This window comes from Gadus macrocephalus, chromosome 9 (assembly GCF_031168955.1).
Source record: "Gadus macrocephalus chromosome 9, ASM3116895v1".
NCBI classification, from domain to species: Eukaryota; Metazoa; Chordata; class Actinopteri; order Gadiformes; family Gadidae; genus Gadus; species Gadus macrocephalus.
Genome location: NC_082390.1, coordinates 13665385 through 13686403, shown reverse-complemented (window position 1 = coordinate 13686403; position 21019 = coordinate 13665385). Strand labels below are relative to the sequence as shown.

The 21019-nt window shown below is 45.1% G+C and overlaps 1 protein-coding gene across 1 annotated transcript; it reads left to right on the top strand.

Annotated features, from left to right (window-relative positions):
• Positions 1-961: 961 nt before the first annotated feature.
• ranbp10 (RAN binding protein 10) lies at positions 962-20623 on the top strand. Its single transcript, XM_060060902.1, has 15 exons — positions 962-1298; positions 4472-4583; positions 6880-6932; positions 10833-11000; positions 11142-11164; positions 11348-11532; positions 11733-11845; positions 11991-12099; positions 14557-14705; positions 14980-15184; positions 15635-15789; positions 15950-16095; positions 16415-16526; positions 16839-16980; positions 17732-20623. The coding sequence occupies exons 1-14, from the start codon at positions 1100-1102 to the stop codon at positions 16967-16969; spliced, it is 1860 nt and encodes a 619-aa protein (XP_059916885.1). The 5' UTR covers positions 962-1099; the 3' UTR covers positions 16970-16980; positions 17732-20623.
• Positions 20624-21019: the final 396 nt, after the last annotated feature.

The window sequence follows — 21019 nt, the reverse complement described above, 5'->3', positions numbered from 1 at the left end:
ACGTGAATAAATTAATACACCCTCATTTGTGAACCAATTTCAAAATCAGGTAATCAAAAACAGGGTTAGTCTATTAATTCTAGCAAACCTTTACTAAAATAATTGAACAATTCACAATTATTATTTTTTCATGGTTGAAAATATGAAAAAATATTAATTAAAGAAGGAAGCCCTTTAACAATTTACATATTAGTAAGCTCATCTCCATCATAACAGACATATGCATTTTTTTTTAAAGCCACAATAATATGATCCATACATCCCTACGATACGTATTTAACTCTGAAATGTGAAATAAAGCAATGTGAATGCTGAACACAAACTCTCTCTCCCCCCCCCCCCCCCCCCCTCTCTCTCTCTCTCTCTCTCTCTCTCTCTCTCTCTCTCTCTCTCTCTCTCTCTCTCTCTCTCTCTCTCTCTCTCTCTCTCTCTCTCTCTCTCTCTCTCTCTCTCTCTCTCTCTTACATACAGTGTATATGGGTGTTTGACGTTCGAGCCTGAAAGTATTTTATTATAGCAGAATTCTTAGATGTCCAAAAAATATTTACTCTTTTCAAATTTAGGAATAATTAAGCATGGCGTGACATGACGCCTATTTTCTAGATAATGTAAATTGGGTATTCCTTCCTAAAGTAGGCTAATTTAACTTACGTATCATAATCCCTGATCGTTATTGAAATCCACCATTAAATGTGTAAGTATTTATTGTGGACAAAATGTTCGATCAAATCAACATTCAGGCAATATTTTATGCAACATTATATCGGCATGTGTACAGCACGCATATTGCTACATTTCCCCACGAAGACGAGAAAAACTACATTTCCTATCTACAGTAGGCCTACAGTGGAAAGGTGAAAACCCAACAGAGATACTGAAGCGGGGTTATGTAGTCATTTAGAAAACACTGCCGACGGAAGGGACTGGGATTGAACTACAGTACCCAAACTTCATAGTCTATTACTACGGTAATGAGCGTTGGTGGTTATCCGGGGATGTCACACCACAGCTATTTTCTCTCACTCTCTGAGTATACTTCCATGGATTGACCCAGAGCGTAGGACAGATAAATAAACAACAAGACATCACCGAGCGAAAAATGGCAGAGCGTGGAGCGGGCAGCTTGCTGTTAGGAGATCCTACCTTTAATTATCAGGAGCACGAACTAAACGAGCGACTGAAACGGCTTTACCCGGCCGTGAACGAGGAAGAAACCCCTTTACCCCGATCTTGGAGCCCCAAGGATAAATACAGCTATATTGGGCTTTCACAGAACAATCTGCGGGTGCATTACAAAGGTTAGAAAGCAAGTTGGCCAAGCCTTGACATCTCTTACAAGTAGTTGGAAACAATCATTTGATCAAAGAGTCTCAGATCCAATCTGTCAAAGTACTGAGGATGGGAGGGGGGTCACATAGGGTACTGAAGCGTCGAACCTGTAACACTATACGATTACATGTATGTGTTGGGAGGGGGTGGGAACTGCGGCCCACAGTATCCTATCTGCTTAAAATGATCTTTCACTGCATGGTGTTTCGTTGTTTTCGCAATGGATGAATGTTTAAATGGGTGACAGCTCGCGACAGTTAGTCTTTTGTGATTTAACCTTCAGAAATAGGAAATTTATTTATTTTTTTACATACAATGGTGTGTCTTTTTAAGTTACTGTCTATCTTCCGACTTGAATTTACGTTGTGAGTTCCCTATTAGAATCCGATGCTAGCAGTGCCATCAATAACGTCGCAAAGCTGCTGGACAACCAGCAAGCTAACTAATGCCATCCACAACACATAGGAGCTAGCTATCATCATGCTATCCCCCAGCGAAAGCTGTAGCTCTGTAGCTATCCTAGCTGTTCTAGTTGTCCTTGTTATTGTTGTTAAAATAAGTTACAAAATGTCACTCCATGACATGTGCGCCCTTCGTTCCTTACACAAACTGGCTATAACGTGGAATGATGTTATTGTCCTTGATAATAGTGTTAAGAGAACAACGAACGCCAGATTAAACTGGATTTGTATTTGTTTTGTTATTTCCTCGAGTGGTTGTGTCATGCCATTTTCCTATCAGGATGCATACAGGCAATGTCGTTTAAAATGTATGTAGGATAAAAGCAGAACAACCGGCTCTACTTTTTATGACTGCCATACCTAATTTCCCAAGCACGTCACCTCTTTCAGGACAGCTGCTGTAAGGGATGAGGCCTCTGCGTGTAATATTAGGCCAACTTCATCGATCTACTAATACTTCTGGTGTTTTAACGGCAAGATACAACACAAAGTAACTTTATGAACAGAAGGTGAAATAAAGCTTAATTCAGATAATAATTCACAATGTAATTGCTTTTAGAGCTTATTATTAAATCATCGGCCTTCCAAACCATGTGTGTGTGTGTGTGTGTGTGTGTGTGTGTGTTCTATAATATATAATAAGCATCAGCAAATCACAAGGGTCAAATGGAGTATGTATACTAGCAATAGGTATTACATATGAAAACATTCTCCACTTGGTTGTTCTGACTCGGTTTTGTGTTCTCACCCTGGTGATTTGAATGCTATTTTGACCAGTGTTCCAATTATCTCTGTTCAAGGCTAGTGTGTCATGCTAGGCATATGATGTTGCAGAAACACTGCTCTTCTTAATCAATTCATAATTTGGTCGGCACGTTGAATGAGCTTCCTGGGTTAAAAGTGACCCAACAGGTTTTAGGTCTTGGCAGGTTTAAACTAGGTTTTGCCAGTATGATTGTGTGTGTGTGTGTGTGTGTGTGTGTGTGTGTGTGTGTGTGTGTGTGTGTGTGTGTGTGTGTGTGTGTGTGTGTGTGTGTGTGTGTAACGTGGGACCATTACCCAGAGCTTCAGAGCTCGTCAGGTCGGCTCAGCTCACCTTTTGTTATGTGTTAATTCCAACATATTATAAAAAATATTCATTTAGACCAAAGTATTTTATAGTCTACTTTTTGTCCATGCATACTTTAAACAGTCAATTGTATGATTGATCTTCCCAGTGATAGTGTGAAGTAGTTCTCAGTGCCACCGCTCCCCCCCATAGTTTTTTGCTGTGTGTAGCAGATACAATACTCACTGGGTGTATTTTGGGGCCCCGGCCGTCCCTGAGGTACCAGCTCTCTCTGGTTGGGTTCCCCGTATGACCTAGTCGATGCATATACTACTAACTACATGTAGTCTCTTGGCCCAACGAGCATTGCTTTTACAATGAGGATCTAAGCTTGACTAAAATAGATTGCTTGAAAGGTGCATCAACCATCAGCCTATAAAGTGCATTCACACGCACACACACACACATTCAGTCTTGCATATTTGGACTGACATATTTGGTGATAATCATTCAAGCGTGGGCAGTCCTTACATATGGACCTGACTCTGCTACATGGGGCTAGCACTAGTTCTGGCAATGAGCCCAACCCCTAATCCCTCTAGCAATACACAAATTATGACTAATCATTTGAAGTACTTATTAGTTGCTTTGGCGCTGACCCTGACCCTGACCCTAATCCCGGTGGCAATATATGATATTTTTAGAAACGGTAAACGATAAACTATGACCAAACACTTGCATTGTTCCGTGTTTTGAGCAGCAATTGGAGTTCAACAATGTGTTTTCTCTTTATAAAAAGTGTTGATTCGGGTATAGTGCCATAGGTCAGAACGAACCAAGGCCATTTGAATGAGACTATCTGAACAATATCTATATTTCATTGTATCCTGATATCAAGTCAAATATTTAGTTTTATATCTTCCAAAAACACTATTCATTTAATAGTGTGATTGTGTGTATTGATAAGTGGTGTTATGAGTAGATAGACCCTGCTGTTGATCTGCTGCATTGAGCCAGCCAATATTGTGGACCCTATTCAAAGGCCAGACTGTTTCCAATGTGGCCTTCTATGATCAGAACGTAGCCTAGGATAAGTCTTTCAGTTACCAATCAAGTTGTGTCAAACCGACAACCATTTTGTGAGCAAGTGGCTATTACCTCACAGTGATACCGTTTCTTGGAACCTTAAAATAATGATGGTCAATACAATTCATCTTGGAGTGAATATCAGTACAGTCAAGTTTTGTGGAGTTATTTTTATGGATGAGAACTCTAGCTAAAAATGGCTTTGCCAGTAGATTATCCACACTGGTAGGTAAAGAGTCTATTGCGTTATAGTCTAACCATCATTATAGAAGTTGTGGAAGTTACACATTCTTCAGGCTGATTCTATCAAATACTGGAGTACAGAACAAACAAAGCTGTTTCTACTGCTATAATAGTACATTTAATATTTGTTCATTGCATGAGATAGGTTTCTTATGTTGGTACAAAATCACATCATATGCTCAGGATATAAAGTATAGCCTAATATAGGGTTATCTTGACCACAGCCATATATTCTCTAGTACTCTACTGTCTAGTCTCTAGTGTTATCTCTACTTTAATTCCCTAACACTCTTCATTTTCCCAGGCCACGGCAAGAACCACAAAGATGCTGCCTCTGTGCGTGCCACACATCCCATCCCTGCTGCCTGTGGAATCTACTACTTTGAGGTCAAGATTATCAGCAAAGGGCGGGACGGGTGAGTGGACCGACTGTCACCTGTTAACCTTGGGTTTTAGTCGCAATGATGTCTTTTAGATTCCACTAATCCATCTATAGGTCAATATATTGCTGCTCCTCCTCACCACACGTGCTGATCACTCACCACTCACTTAGAATGTAATATAAAGCCATGTTGTGGAGGCAGAAGTTTTGCATCTTAAAATCCAAGTGTATGGGTGCCGTGCAATGAAAGATTAATTATGATGAAATTCCTTAAAAAGCTGATGCATTAGCCAAGTGCTTTGTTGTGGAAGCAACAAATTTGTTACAGCTGTGCTGCAATCTGGGTTTGTCTAATTATTTATTTAATATGATTCATTGTTAATGTGGTAATGGTAAAATATTGACCACTTGACCCCTATTTTGGGAAATGTTTTCAAATGAACACATATAATTGTTGTGAGATGTGCAGTTGTTCTGAAATCCAGCTTAAGCAGGACACAAGGAGGTCTTCGTTACTTACATCAAGGAAGGCATTGTGGAGACAGCAATTGATTCTGAGCAACATTAAAGTTGCAATACGTAACATTTCAACTTGCTTGTAGCTTAAAATTACCTAGATATATCTGTGGTCAATATTTATCGATACTGATTAAAACCATGTTATCAATAAAATCACATCCTATAACATAAAAAAAAAAAAAAAATATGCAACTCAGCCTGTACCCCTCTTTGATTATAATAAGCTTCTGCAGCTGGGCGTGTCTCTCCTTGCTATAGACACTCCCAAAACCCCTCCCATTGACTCCATCCACCTAGCCCCACTACACTGAGGTCAGTCAGTTCACGTCACACGTTGGGACGCCAGTTATAGTGGACAGAACTCTGCTCAATCGTACATAATCGACATTAATAAACACCCGAGGTGTAACCCTAAAAATAAAAGACACAATCCCTCCTCCCACCCTCTCTTCCTCAAGCCTTCACCTCTTGTCCCTCCAGCCCTCACCTCTTGTCCCTCCAGCATTCACCTCTTGTCCCTCCAGCATTCACCTCTTGTCTCTCCAGCTTTAACCTCTTGTCCCTCCAGCATTCACCTCTTGTCCCTCCAGCCTTAACCTCTTGTCCCTCCAGCATTCACCTCTTGTCTCTCCAGCCCTCACCTCTTGTCTCTCCAGCTTTAACCTCTTGTCCCTCCAGCCCTCACCTCTTGTCTCTCCAGCTTTAACCTCTTGTCCCTCCAGCATTCACCTCTTGTCCCTCCAGCATTCACCTCTTGTCTCTCCAGCCTTAACCTCTTGTCCCTCCAGCCCTCACCTCTTGTCTCTCCAGCCTTAACCTCTTGTCTCTCCAGCTTTAACCTCTTGTGCCTCCAGCCCTCACCTCTTGTCCCTCCAGACCTCACCTCTTGTCTCTCCAGCCTAAAAATCTTGTCTGTCTCCAGCCTTAACCTCTTGTCCCTCCAGGCCTCACCTCTTGTCTCTACAGCCTTATCCTCTTGTTTCTCAAGCCTTAATCTCTTGTCTCTCCAGCCTTAACCTCTTGTCTCTCCAGCCCTCACATCTTGTCTCATCAGCCCTCACCTCTCTCCAGCCCCCATCTCTTGTCTGTCCGTCCCATTTGTCATTTCTAAATGGCATCCCAGCCTTGCAGGCATTTTCTACAGCCCTGTGAAAGAAGGAGTTGTCTGTGAAGTAAAGGATAAATAATTAAATGTGATAACCAATTAAACCTTCGGACGAGTCAAGATTTTTCTCTCTATAAACTGATTGGGCTGTTTAGTCACAGCAGATTACATTTCAATATGCCCAGCCGAGAGACTGTGGGGCAAAGTTACAGCCCTGTACGAAAGGGGGCTGCAGAATAGCCAGTGTGGGCTACATTTAAATAAGTTGTTGATGGTTGATGCTCACAGCCTTGGAGACCGACACCCTCCTACACTCATCCTCGCAACATATTGGTGCTCTGCATGTACAATTTAGAATTATAACTATATTCTTATAAGAACTGTAACTGCGTGCTTCAGTCTTGAAGACCTCAAGCGTGGTCTACAACGTACTGCCTTCCACTGGCAAAAAGACCACATAATCCCAAAATCGATTGATTCAGAGAAGAATGTATTTTATGCTTTCTCAATCAAAACTCTTTGGAGGTGGTGGCCAGAGTTCTGCTTTGATTGAACGTGAATTCCTTTTGGTGGGCATCAAGGAATTTAGATGAAGGAAAACCTGCTTATCTAATGATATGTTTGAAATTGTCTGTATATATATAATTTGTTTATATCGTTTGTCTCTATCATCACCTTTGTGCCGTGTTTCTGCTGTTCCATATAGGTACATGGGCATTGGCCTGTCTGCCCAGGGAGTCAACATGAACAGACTGCCTGGTGAGTAAGGAGGGATTATGGGACTTAACCTACATCATGTGTGTATAGAAACAAAAAAGTGTCTAAAAATGTGCCTCCAATTAGGCAACAGGTGTGACCAGGTTATTTGTTGTTTACACGGCCACTTGATATGCTATGTGGTTCTCCTAAGAGCAATCCCATGTGTGGACTTCCTGGCTCTGGGCCAGCTAGTCATTGGCTGTACCAAACTTCCTTAAGCCTAAGCTAATAAAAAACAAACAAATAAACAATAGTACTCTCTCTGGTTCCAATTGGCCTTGCTTAAAGTCTTCAAAATGGTGGAAAAGGGCCCTTTTTGTGAGTTCTACAGATGCTCTGTGTAATGTACAGCATGTGTTGGCTCAGAACACGAAAGAACAACACTGACTGTGCCTTTGTCAAGCATTATGCTAAGGGGCATTGTTCCCTTGTGGGGTTGAATGATGGAGGGCTGTAATAATGTGCATATCAACAGCAGAGGAGTGACGTTTTTAAATGAGTCTTTAGGAGGAAGGATTGAACAGTGCTATTGTGAGACGGAGACAGTTATGTCCATCATGAGTACAGAAATATATTAGAAATGTCCGAAGCAGTGCCAACTGGGCTGTTTCTATTGGGCCCTAGACAATCATTTTAAGGCCATGTAAACTATAATGGGTGTAGGCTTATTTCCTTTAATGTGTTGGTATCTATGGCACTCATGTCCTTTTGAAATAAACCGGCTGTTAAAGATCTGAAGGCCCCCTCTCTGTAGGGCACCATTAGATCCTGCTTGTGGTCCTGCTGCTATTTACAGGACAGCTTCCGGCAGGTACAGGATTGAGGGGGCCATCATGTGTGGATAAGCCGGATAAATAGACCACTAGACTACTATTGGTTGTAGATCTCTGGGCTGGGGGAAAGTGCAGCAGTTGCAGTCACAATGAGCACGTCCAGACGTCACACAGGGTCCCGCTCTCCTACCATCGATGACCTGGAAGAGTGGGCCTAGTTTGACCCACACTGTGTGTGTGTGTGTGTGTGTGTGTGTGTGTGTGTGTGTGTGTGTGTGTGTGTGTGTGTGTGTGTGTGTGTGTGTGTGTGTGTGTGTGTGTGTGTGTGTGTGTGTGTGTGTGTGTGTGTGTGTGTTTTCTCTCTCTCCTGTGTGTGAGTGAATGGCAAAAACTGGCAAAAAAGAGGGAACACATACACAGAGTGTAGGCCCATGAAAATTAATATGTTTTTGTTGAAAGTAGGAATTACCATCATGTTTTTATATGTAAGATTGACAAAAACACATGCCAACGTGTGTGTGGGGGGGTTTTCCCAGTTCTCACATCAGGATGTCTTTAGCTAGCCTATTTTCCTGATTTAGTATGCGGTGAGCTCTGAGCAAACACAGGGTTGCTACACCCAGATACTTAATCAACCTACGTCAGTGGCTAAATGTGCAGTGGGTAATATTCAGTCGTAATTAATCACAAGGGAAATTGTTAGTGGCTATCTATCGATGTGTAAAGGATGGGGTTGAGCTAGGCCTACCTATGTGCTATTTGTGTTGACAGACTAATACCCATGTATTTACAATTCGCATAATAGAATAAATGTTTCTGTGTCCAAAAGTATGCAATATTCAGTTTATGTAGTGGATAGATGCGTCCATTTGATGTGTGGCTTTGCTGTGTTTGATTAAGGGCCCGCTTGATACCGCTGCATAATGATCAAGTTCTATTGGGCTGTTGCGCTGTCACATGCAAGTGTGGGCGCACGCATGCACTCAAGCAACTTACCCCATGCAGAAACCACGTCATCTGTGTGCATGCCTCCACAGATTGAGGGATGAGTGCAGAGCGGAACAGATGCAGAAAGCGAGAGCCTAGGTTCACCCCAAAGAATGAAACGGTGGGGCCACCGTGTAATGCATCTACATAGGGCTGTCGCCGTCATGTTTTATCGGATAGTAGGAAGGACAACTATACTATGACGATGACCTTATTACCAGCATGTTATAAGTGGGTGGAGCTCGTTGATACCTCTGCCGTCATCTAAACGTTGAAAGAAATACCCCTTCCCTCTCTGGGTATTTTTTCTTTTGATTTCTTTTTTATATTTATCATTTGACATGTTCATTGTTTTTATATGTTATGAATCTATTTTCATGCCTTTTCCCGTATATTTTGTGTTTTTTCTCATATGTTTAAGGATATCAATCATTCTGGCAAAACCGTTGATCAATGCGAGACCTCACTTGGGTTAACTGGTATCATACAGGATCATAGGCGAGTGCTGAGATCGTTTGGTGAAGCGGATAAAAAGAGATTTCAAAAGCTGTGCTGCATGTATTTCACTGGCAAACAATACAAGCAATACACAGATATTAATCATCGTTGGTCTCCTTTGCCTTTAAATTTGGGGGCTTGAATCGAAGCAGGCAGAGAAACATTCAACATGTAATAGGCTTTAAAATAAGGATTGCACTACAATAGTTCTACGAAGGTTAGTGCCTGTATACTGGGGATCGTCTTGCCTTGTTTAACTAAATGTGTTCTTCAAGTGCACACAGTCCTCATCTCTATGCAATACTCAACAGTTGGGGTCAGATCCTTGGTTGGTATATCTATGTATTTATATGCGTGTTTTTTTCCCGTCAATAGTTCAGTGCTCTGTGATGCTGACCTCTGTGTCTGATCCTGCTGTGTGGATGCCTTCCCATTTCATTAGCATGGTGAGGCATAGAGCCTGGCTTTAGAGGCAATATCCCTGTCAGCAGATGATTCTAATACCTCACAAACACACACTCTCGTTCGCACACACGCCCACATTTACGTGGCATGCATTCACGTAAGCACAAACACACACTGCATGTGTGTGCACTCACTCACCGAGTGACACACTTGTGCAGCTTCTCCAACAGACATCGGGGAAACGCACGGGCCCTGTCCTCGGGAGTCTTTACCAGTGCTGTATGTGGCGTGTTCTTTCACTAACCCCTCTTGGTTTTTGGCAGCGGTGGACCGGCTCTGGTAGCAGAGCCGCCTGACTGTGCTGGCAGAGGGTCGGCCCTCTGTACTGTCCACACTGAAACCCTCCATGCCTTCCCCTGTGTGACCGAGGAACGAACGGGTAGAGATGGACAGATAGACAGACAGACCAACAGATGGCTTGACACAGAATATTTGTCCCGGGGAGGAAAATCCAGGCCAAACTCTTGTGCTGTTTCCAATTCTTGAAACGTCTCTGTTGGTTCTTCTAACACCCGGCTGCAGGGAATGACCTTTGTTTAGAAGTGACCAGAAGGTCCTAGCTCCCATTGAAGTCCATTTTGTGGAAACTTCTCTTGATAACTATGACTGTACCGCTCATCTGCTAACTGGACTCGGCTGACTCGTGCGCCCCGGTTAAACGTGTGACTCCACACTCACAAGTACTTTAAACATATCCATGTGTTGACAACTGAGTGACGTTCCCTCCAGTCACCCCTATTGTTGAGACACTGCTTGACAATGACTCATCGTGTTTCACTCACAAGTGCCCCCTGCCTGCCACAGCATGGTGCACAAATATCTAACCCTGTAGTGTAGCTACTGTTGTTCTTGGAGGGTCACCTAAAACACACACAAACTATTGAGATCCTTGTTTTATTTACAGTAGACCCTTAGATTGTCTGTTTGCGTGGGTATCATTCGTTATTTACAGCAGAGCCTAGGTCGTGTGTTTTCATAGGGATCATTGATTATTTATAATAAAGCCTAGGTTGTGTGTTTAACCTTGTTTTTCTGTCAACACAAAACCAACAAACGTATTTTATTGACCGCTTTCCTCTGCAGTTTCCTGAAGAAATATAGTAGATTCAATTTGTAACATAGGACTGCAGGAAAAAAGAAAAAAGTGATGCTAATCCTAATCCATGTCCTATTTTAGGATGGGACAAACACTCGTATGGTTACCACGGAGATGACGGACATTCCTTCTGCTCGTCCGGGACCGGCCAACCGTACGGTCCCACTTTTACAACGGGGGATGTGATTGGCTGCTGCGTTAACCTCATCAACAACACCTGCTTTTACACAAAAAATGGCATCAGCCTGGGTCAGCAAGATTCATAAACTACTGGACATTTGAAGAGATTTTATACTATCTTGTGTCTTTCTATTGTATAAAAACTATAGCATTTAGTATCAACACGTTATAAAAGATAAACTGAACTCTTTCTGTAATTCTCTATTCCAGGTGTAGCCTTCACAGACCTCCCTGTAAGTACCCTTTAGACTAGTATAGTTGTCATTAAATGTACACAAAACCTACTCTTTCTAGCAATATACAACACTAAAGAACCAGTCCATACTTGTCATTGTTCAAGAGTTACATTTTTAGGTTATCATCCACATAACAGTCAAACAGTTGACAACATGGTTGCCATGGTTTCCATGTTCCAGCCGAACCTGTACCCCACGGTGGGGCTCCAGACCCCCGGAGAGATTGTAGACGCCAACTTCGGCCAGCAACCGTTCGTCTTTGACATCGAGGACTACATGAGCGAATGGAGGGCCAAGATTGACAGCATGATCGCCCGCTTCCCCATAGGAGAGAGACTGGGGGAGTGGCAGACTGTTTTGCAAAAGTACAAGCACACACACACACACACACACACACACACACACACACACACACACACACACACACACACACACACACACACACACACACACACACACACACAGCTCAACAGGCAAACTATTTCTTTGTTACCTTCCCACTCACACATTTCTTGTTGTGTGCTGCCCGTTACTTTAGCCTGTTTGTTCTCTGTTCCGTCTACAGCATGGTGTCGAGCTACCTGGTACATCACGGCTACTGCGCCACAGCGACAGCCTTCGCCAGAGCCACCGAGACCATGATACAAGAAGACCAGAGCTCTATAAAGAACAGACAGAGTAAGGCCTTGAAATGCACCTACACATGCATGCATCCAGTTTTCACCTAATAGGTTTATGCTTTATAATCCCACAGCATTATTGTAACTTGTCCTGGCCTATCCGATTGTGTGAATGAGACAACCTGTTCTGCTTCGTCCAATAGGAATACAGAAGCTGGTACTGGCAGGACGTGTGGGAGAGGCTATAGAGGAAACTCAACAGCTTTACCCAGACTTGCTAGAACACAACCCCAACCTACTCTTCATGTTGAAGTAAGTGGACCTAAATAAGTAATAGACCTAAGGCAAACAAATAGATCCACGATAAGGCTGTTTGCATACCATGTCTGAATAAATGATTGTATACACGTGTACAAAAGTTAAACTGCAGCGAGTTTTTGGCAGTTTGTTTAACGGCGTTAACTTCTTCAGTTCGGCTGAAGAGCTAAATTGACCCTAGACCAAAGCACCCTGGACTAGAGTTTGGTGTGTTTGATCCCTAATGTGAGCTGACTTCAGGAGGAGGATTGTGTAGCTGGAGGCCATTGATATAGTGTGTGATCTTTTAAAGGGCCCCTAGTTCAGAATGGTGGATCAGTCTACCAGCCTACCCAAAAGACTGTAGCAACTGATAGGCCTATCTATCCATCATACATCTAGGTGGACACTCCCACCTGTAATGTCACTAAGCCAAAGGTCAGGGCAGATTTGGAAACGGCTTCCAACGGCTAATCACACCCACACCTGGTGATATAAGGGCAAGGCGGCCGGCTCCCATGGTTACACCCCTTCAAGCAGTTCCAGGAAGCGGAGGACAGGTGTGTCGTATCAAGGCTCAATCAGCAGGTGTCGGGGTCACCACACTATGCGCCTATTGCCGCGTTTCCACTGCAGGGTGCGGAACGGATCGGATCGCAAAGGGGCGGTAGGGAGGGGGCAGTATAGCCCAGCTCAGTTCCGAGGTCGCGTTTCCACTGCCGACAGTACCCTTGGTGGTAGGCCGGATGTCAATCGCCACGGCAGCTACGTAAACATCGTAAACAACGTCTTCCTCCGCAAGAATGCAGACGAACGTCTCCACCTCCTTGTTCGCCCAAGCAAGCTTTTTACGCGACATGTTAATTGTAAAGAATAATACCTCGAGGCTACTGTTTGTTTGTTTTTATCCCCGCGTCACCCGGAAGTGACGATTCTGTCGACCAATCAACGGAGGGGGGGTGTAGCTAGAATTCCAGGGTACCCTTTCAGGCGTCTGGTCTCGTTTTGGGTACCGCAACGGAGGAGTCCCTAGAATGGGGTCGGAACGGGTACGGCAAAGTCCGGGTCACGCCCACTTTTGGCGGTGGAAACGCGATCCGACCCGCACCTTTGCGATCCGATCCGTTCCGCACCCTGCAGTGGAAATGCGCCATATCTCTCTCCCCCAACAGTGCTGAAATTCTGGTTCACACCCTGGTCGCATCGCGTTTCGACTACTGCAACTCTCTCGTCTTTGGTTTACCTGCTAAGTCCATACATTAATTACAACCGGTACAAAACTCTGCAGCCCGTATCATTACTAAAACCCCCCCCATTCAGTCACATAACACCTGTCCTGCATCAACTCCATCGGCTCCCCGTCAAATACCGCATCGTTTACAAGATCCTGCTTCTCACTTTCAAGGCCATCAACAATCTTGCCCCTCAGTATCTCACCGAGCTTCTCCATATCGAGACACCCACCCGTTCTCTCAGATCGTCTTCCTCCATCCAGCTCACCCTCCCACCTGCTCGCCTGGTCACCATGGGGTCAAGAGCATTCAGTCGCTCAGCCCCCCACCTCTGGAACTCTCTGCCTCATGACATTCAACACTCCAGGTCCATTATCACCTTCAAATCTCACCTCAAAACGTATCTATTCAGCCAAGCCGACTCCCTTTAAGTCAGTTGCATTCTTGGGACTAGAATGACCCCACTGTTTCTCTCTTGTACACTGTTTTATTATGTTGTTCTTGTTGTTTGTTTGCTCTTATGAATGTTTGATTTTGTAAGGTGACTTTGAGTGTCAAGAAAGGCGCCCATAAATAAAATGCATTATTATTGTTATTATTATTATTTACTACGAGTGTGTAGCTGCCGTCCCTGTGAGGGGGTCACCACACTCTCAGTATGGCTACAGGCGTCCCTGTGAGGGGGTCACCACACTCTCAGTATGGCTACAGGCGTCCCTGTGAGGGGGTCACCACACTCACGTCCCTGCCTCACTGCGAGGTGGCCCTCCCTGGCTCCTCCCACACCGGGACACAAGCTGATGTTGTTGAAACCAGTTATCTGCAGAGTTGGACGCCTGGTTTAATGCAGAGCAGGTGTTCAAACCGGGCATGTCAGAGCTCTCCCTGGGTAGGTGTGTGGGGGCTGGTGTCTCACCTCACGCGGCCAGGTGAGGCTGTTTAAACCAGTCATCAACTGCACATCCTGACACAGTAAATAAGAGGGTATGCATGCAGTAGCATGTGTTTAACCTGTAGAGGGAGTCCTCCAGTAGCGTGTGTTTAACCTGTAGAGGTTAAACCTTCTGTAGAGGTAGAGGTTAACCTTCACTAGGGTTTGGTTCTGGCTCTTTAATAGCATGCATCTGTTATCCGGGGGTCACTGTAGATGAGGGCTGTGCTGAAGGACATGAACAGTTAAACCGTCTCCTTTGGTCTCCCCTGCTCCAGCCAAGCGTGCTCATGTGGTGTGGTCTCCCAGGTGTCGGCAGTTTGTGGAGATGGTGAACGGCACCGACAGCGAGGTGCGCTGCTTTGGCGTCCTCTCCCCCAAGTACCAGGAGAGCCACCCGGGCTCCCCCAACCTCAGCCCCCTACACGGGGCCGCCGGCACACAGCTACACAGCGGAGGTACCCAGCCCCCCCCACGCTCTCTCTCTCTCTCTCTCTCTCTCTCTCTCTCTCTCTCTCTCTCTCTCTCTCTCTCTCTCTCTCTCTCTCTCTCTCTCTCTCTCTCTCTCTCTCTCTCTCTCTCTCCTATGTACCCCTCCTCTCCTCCCTCCCTCTCCTATGTACCCCTCCTCTCCTCCCTCCCTCTCCTATGTACCCCTCTCTGTCCTCCTTTCACCGGGCTCTCCTGTTCTCTGATCTGGCTCTCCCTCTTTCTGCTCTGCTGTGTTCTCAGGCTCAGACAGCCCCACCTGCAGCAACGGGGTGACCCCCCCCAGCAAGTCCAAGGGCAGCAGTAAGCACCCGGGGGTGCCCTCCTCGGCCTCCTCCTCCTCCTCCTCCTCCTCGCCCTCCCCCTCCTCAGTCAACTACTCGGAGTCCAACTCCTCCGACTCGACCAAGAGCCAGGCGCACAGCGCGCACAGCCCCCAGGAGACCAGGTAGGGAGTGTTTACTGACTGTTTGACCCCTGCTGGTGGGGGGCTGGCTGCGAGGCTTACGCCTGGGCCAGCTCACTGTTTGAGTGCATCTGTTTACTACGAGAACACACGGCTTCATTAGCAAGTTGGTCAAGATAAAACACGACCAATCCATGAGTCCGTCCATCCAGGGGATAAATGATTTTATAGAGAGAGAACACACATACACACACACACACATACACACACACTGCTAAATGGAAAGCTGGTATAAAGCAGGTCTAAACAAATTGCTAGATTAAGGCCAGAATTAAATCCTGTTGGTTTTCCTCTGCAGATCACATGCTTGGAAGCATGTGATTTAATATTGTGTGTGTGTGTGTGTGTGTGTGTGTGTGTGTGTGTGTGTGTGTGTGTGTGTGTGTGTGTGTGTGTGTGTGTCTGTGTGTCTGTGTGTGTCTGTGTGTGCAGCGACAGCGAAATGGAGATTGAGAGTGAGCACTATAGCAACGGTGTGGCTGAGCGTTCCTCGGCGGCGGCGGCGGCGGCGCGGGTCATGAACGGCACGTACAAACACCAGGAGGTGCTGCAGACAGACACCAGCAGCAGCAGCAGCAGGGTCAAAGGTACACACGCACGCACGCACCCGCACGCACAAACACACACACACACACAGCATAATGTGGATCATTCCATTTTTTAAATCGAGTCAATTGAAAGACCCATGAAGGCTAAACCCACAGAAATATCTTTTGTAAAATGTTTTGTGTGCGTGTGCGTGTCCAGAGGAGAGCTGCAGCAGTAAACAGCTGTGTGGGGGGAACCAGGAGGCCACGGAGAGGATGATCCAGTTTGGCCGAGAGCTGCAGACGCTCAGCGAACAGCTGTGCCGCGAGTACGGCAAGAACGCCGCGCACAAGAAGATGTTACAGGTAGGTGCGCAGACACACACACCTGAGTACAGACACACCCCTGTTCTGGGGCGGAGCACGGTGAACAGCGGTACAGGCTGATGTTACAGGGAGGAGCGCAGACACACACACCTGAGTACAGACACACCCCTGTTCTGGGGCGGAGCACGGTGAACAGCGGTACAGGACGACCTGCAGCTGAACTCCAGGGCCTTCGCCCCATTTTTGTCCAATCAGTTTACCAGATGTCATGTTCAACACGAGATACATTTGATATCGTCCAGAGCGGTGTCCTTTGCCCTGGATCTGAAAAAGGCTCTCTCTGCGTCTGTGTGCCCAGGACGCCTTCAGCCTGCTGGCCTACTCCGACCCCTGGAGCAGCCCCCTGGGCCAGCAGCTGGACCCCATGCAGAGAGAGGCCCTCTGCTCGGCCCTCAACAGCGCTATTCTGGGTAGGACCCTCGCCGCCCCCCCTCCGCCCCGCGGGCCGGCCCGGGCGTCCGCTCAACCGGGTCATGTGCCCGCGGGGACACACGCGAGCGGCTCACTCACCGCTCCCTCAAAAGATCTACCGCGCTGTTGATTAGCTACACCTGTCACGCTTGATTTGCAGACCCCATACTGAGTTTGTGTGTGTGTGTGTGTGTGTGTGTGTGTGTGTGTGTGTGTGTGTCTGTGTCTGTGTCTGTGTCTGTGTGTGTGTGTGTGTGTGTGTGTGTGTGTGTGTGTGCGCGTGTGTGTGCGCGTGCGCGTGCGTTCCACAGAGTCCCAGGACCTGCCCAAACAGCCTCCGTTGATGCTGGCGCTGGGCCAGGCCACAGAGTGTGTCCAGCTAATGGCCCGCGTTCGCTCCGGCTCCTGCTCCTTTGCCAGAGTTGACAACTTTTTGCACTAACCCCAGTCCAGGTGAGCCCCCCCCCCCCCACATCAGGAAGCCGTTCAAGTCAGTGGGCCATACGGCCGCACCACACTCAGATCAAAGCTTTGTTTTCACTCGGTTAGAGCACTAGAAGGGGCTCTGGGCTTGGTTTGGGAGTTGTTAGAGACTGAGGAAGAGAACAAGATTTGAAACTTAACATCTCACAAGAATGTACTTATTAGCTAAACCTCCAGTAGCTTTAACCCCTATGGTGTAATGACATGCAATGTCGTACTCATTGACCCAAAGCCTCTGTGTAAGGCGTAGGGTGGAGGGATTAAACTACACCTTGCTTATGCCTGTAGCACCAACCTGAAGAGGTAAGAGGGTTGGAGAGGGATGTGCATTGGTCCTAGCGGATTAGGTTAGCAAAACCCCAGTGGTCTTATCAATAGCGTCTACGTTGTTAGCACTGCCTCATGGGACAGTGGGAAGGATTTCTGATTTAAAGAAATGGGGAGAAGGATCTCTAAGTGACACTTTTGGGAATTGTTTGGCTCCCTCCTGTGAACGTCCGACACGGATGTTTATGGAAGATATTGTTAATGAATGAGGTTGCATCAGTTAGAATGTATTCTGCGAGATTCAAGTCTTATGTCCCCATAGATAGGCATCTATCAGATTTCAGACTCCAATAACATCCAATCACACATTCTAGTGTACAAGCCTTGTAGTCGCAAGCAGTGATAACAGTGATCGATTAACATGCTAAATCTCTTATCTGTTCACTCATCACAGGTTCACCTCAAGCAGTCTTGACAGAAGGCCTGTCCATCAGGCGGTTGTCAAAGCGACGGAGGAGAGAGCATGTGTGTGATTGGTGTTCTATTGTCTGGGTCGGACGCTGCCAGTGGACGGACGGAGGAGAGAGGAGACTTCCTGTTCATTTTAGTATTATTGAATACAGAATTGTGTGACGCTATTTAAAGATAATGATACTTGTTTTATCGAGAGAACTTAGTTATTTTGGTCCGTTTGTTGTGTTCATCTTTACATTTTAAGGATTTTCTTCTTTTGTTTTTGCAGGGTGAATTGTGATTCCCTACTCCTCAGTATTTTACACACACCTGCTTGGTTGCATCATATCACACACTTATCAGCGTCACAATCCTCCTGGCCGGTTGCCATAGCGCCACGAGTTGACTCCTCCCCCACAGGAAACGGGTGATTCAACGCTTGAAGTAGAGTTCAGATTATTGAGGAAATGCAGACCATTGATTTCCTCCCTCCCTGCAGATAAAAGTCAGACAGATTTGTCCTTTAACATTACATTTTTTATTTATATTCAACTCTGCAATACTGATCTCCTTTCTGCAGTACAAGAACATATTATATGTTGGTAATATAATGCCTATTCTACATGATTAGCCCAAACCTGAGTTTGAAATGGCGACTTGCACCGACCAAATCATGATCAAACAAAGCGTCTCTGATAGAGACACCGCTTCTACAATTTGTATACGCCTCTTCATTTCAGTGGAGAACCTCATACCTTCAACTTAAACTACATTTAATGACGGAAAATTCAAGCATAAACCCACACCAAGCTATGTACAGCCTTAGCAAACAGACTGCCATGGTCCCTGTCTCTATGACTGTTTAACTTTGGTAGTTTGAGTGGTGCTGTATCTGTATCTAAACCAACGGCAAACATAGCACTGGCATATCCACTGCCGGGCTGCTTCCACACAACTAGGATCCACTCTGCCTGAACCATCCAGCATCCATATGTGTCACCATCATATCTGCTCTTTGATTGGATTGGCTCTCCCGCAGCTATTTCGGTTCTTGCGTATTTATGACGCATTGTTTCTAAAGATTACATTCTGACACAAGTTCTATTTAAAATTGTAACAATGAAAAGTCATGAGACTTTTTCTTTACTGACACAAACAGATACTTTTTGTTAGTGTTTTATGTTTTGTTGCACAATCTTTATATACTCTGCTGGTATTCAAAGACCCCCTCCCTTAAATAAAGAAGCAATCGAATATACAATAGGATCCATTGGCTAAAAATATGCTGGAATCCAGCAATAGTAAAAGTGTTTAAGTTGTTAAGGTCGAAAACAAAACAGAACGTTGTTAAAGACAAATGTACAAATGTAAATGATCAAACCTACTTTGGATACTGCTGAAAATTCATGTTTGGTTATAGTCACATAAGTGTAAATAAGGTCACTTAGTGTCTACCAGCTGTTTCTGTCTCCTTCTATCTCCATCTCTGAGTTCAGGCAAACCTCTGGGGCTTGTGGCCGGACAGGAGGGGCGGTGTGGAACTACTGAACCCCAGTTTAGTACTGTATCATAGCTCTGCAGAGTTCTCAGGACCCTCAGATGCATTAATGGCAATGTGAGGCCAAAGCAGTAGGATACAGGGAAGAGCCAGGCAATCGCTACCTACCCCATCGGTGACTTTCATACCAAAAAACATGTTTTATCATTCCCTCCCGAAAGTTCCCTTTTGTAAGAGATAATTGGCTTTTATCTATGCATTTATCTTTTATAAATACGCGTTGTTTATACATTCAAACCCCGACTTCAGTTAGACTTTTGTGTTTCACCGTTACCTTTGTTATCCGAAGAGGCTCAGAACAAACGCACTGGTGCTGGCTTGGATCTCCAGTTGTTTTTTCCAGACCTCTGCCAAACCCACCCTAGCTGTATACTGATCAAAAGCACACCGTACAAACTCCTGCTATTGTTGTTTTAGACTGTAGCAAACTGATAGCTCTTAGACCCTAACCCTAAGATGCTGCCCAGCCCACCTCATCCATTTTTATCAAACCTCCCACTACCAGCGCTGGTTGTTTGACAACTTGCTGTAGCATTTGTGCTTTACATTTCCACTCGTGAGAGAATTTGGTTCCTTTGTAGTGTGCTAGGGTGTTTTTATTATACGTTCGATTTGGTTCTGTTCATGTGTTACAGGGTGTTTTATTACATGTGAGAATTGTCTATGTTTCGCTGGGGGCTACAAATACACCAGCTCTTTTTCTGCTACCATAGGAAACCATAGCAACACACAAAACACACAAGAACATCTTCTCCTACTTGTGTGTCTGACTCATGACACACACACACACACACACACACACACACACACACACACACACACACACACACACACACACACACACACACACACACACCTCTGCTGCATTACCTGTAGGACAATACAGCTCTGTGTTCGAGTGGAGGCTGTGTTTCCCTGCTGTCAATACACAGTCTTCCCCAACACACAAGACCCCACTGTCGAAGGTCATTTTGTTTCACCAGGCCCAGTTTGATCTGATGCAGGAGAATCAAAGCCACGCTGCCCGAGAATCGAGGCAAAATCCACATAGAATTGATGGTTTGGTTTTTGGACTTTTGGGAGGAATGGCATTTAGAATTATGTTCAGGCTATGCGCAATTGTTATTTTTATTAGAATATTTTAATTTTTGACTCATCATTATTGAATAAATATTGTGAAATGAGTTATCCTCTACTTAGCATGAGACTTTTAAAATATTTGAAATGAAAAAAAAAATGAAACAAACCTATGTACTGGAAACATGTTAAAAAGAAATTGTATTCTCTTTAATTTTGACAGAATTATTTTTATTAAAATACACATCCATAAGCATATTATTTCTCTGGAATTGCTCATTTACTGTGTTTTTCTTTATTGTTAAATTGCCCTTCTATCCTCTACGTTAAATATATTACAGGCATGCCTGGATGATGCAGAATCATACACCCTTTCCCAGAGGCGTCTTCGTAGGACTAACACAGGTGTCGCAGTTGTTGGTCTGTAATTTGTGTGTACCAGTAGAATAACTGGTGAAGATAATTCACATTAACCATGGACCTTTTCCAACAGAGCTGGCATAGCAGGTAAACACAGTTTATTCCTCAGCAGTAACATTGGCTGGGAACATTTGGGGGAAAAGGGTCGTACACTAGGGGGCACTAGCGTAACATATACGTTTAAACGTACGATCATATACGCATACATAAGCCACCAATGCCATACAATACTGA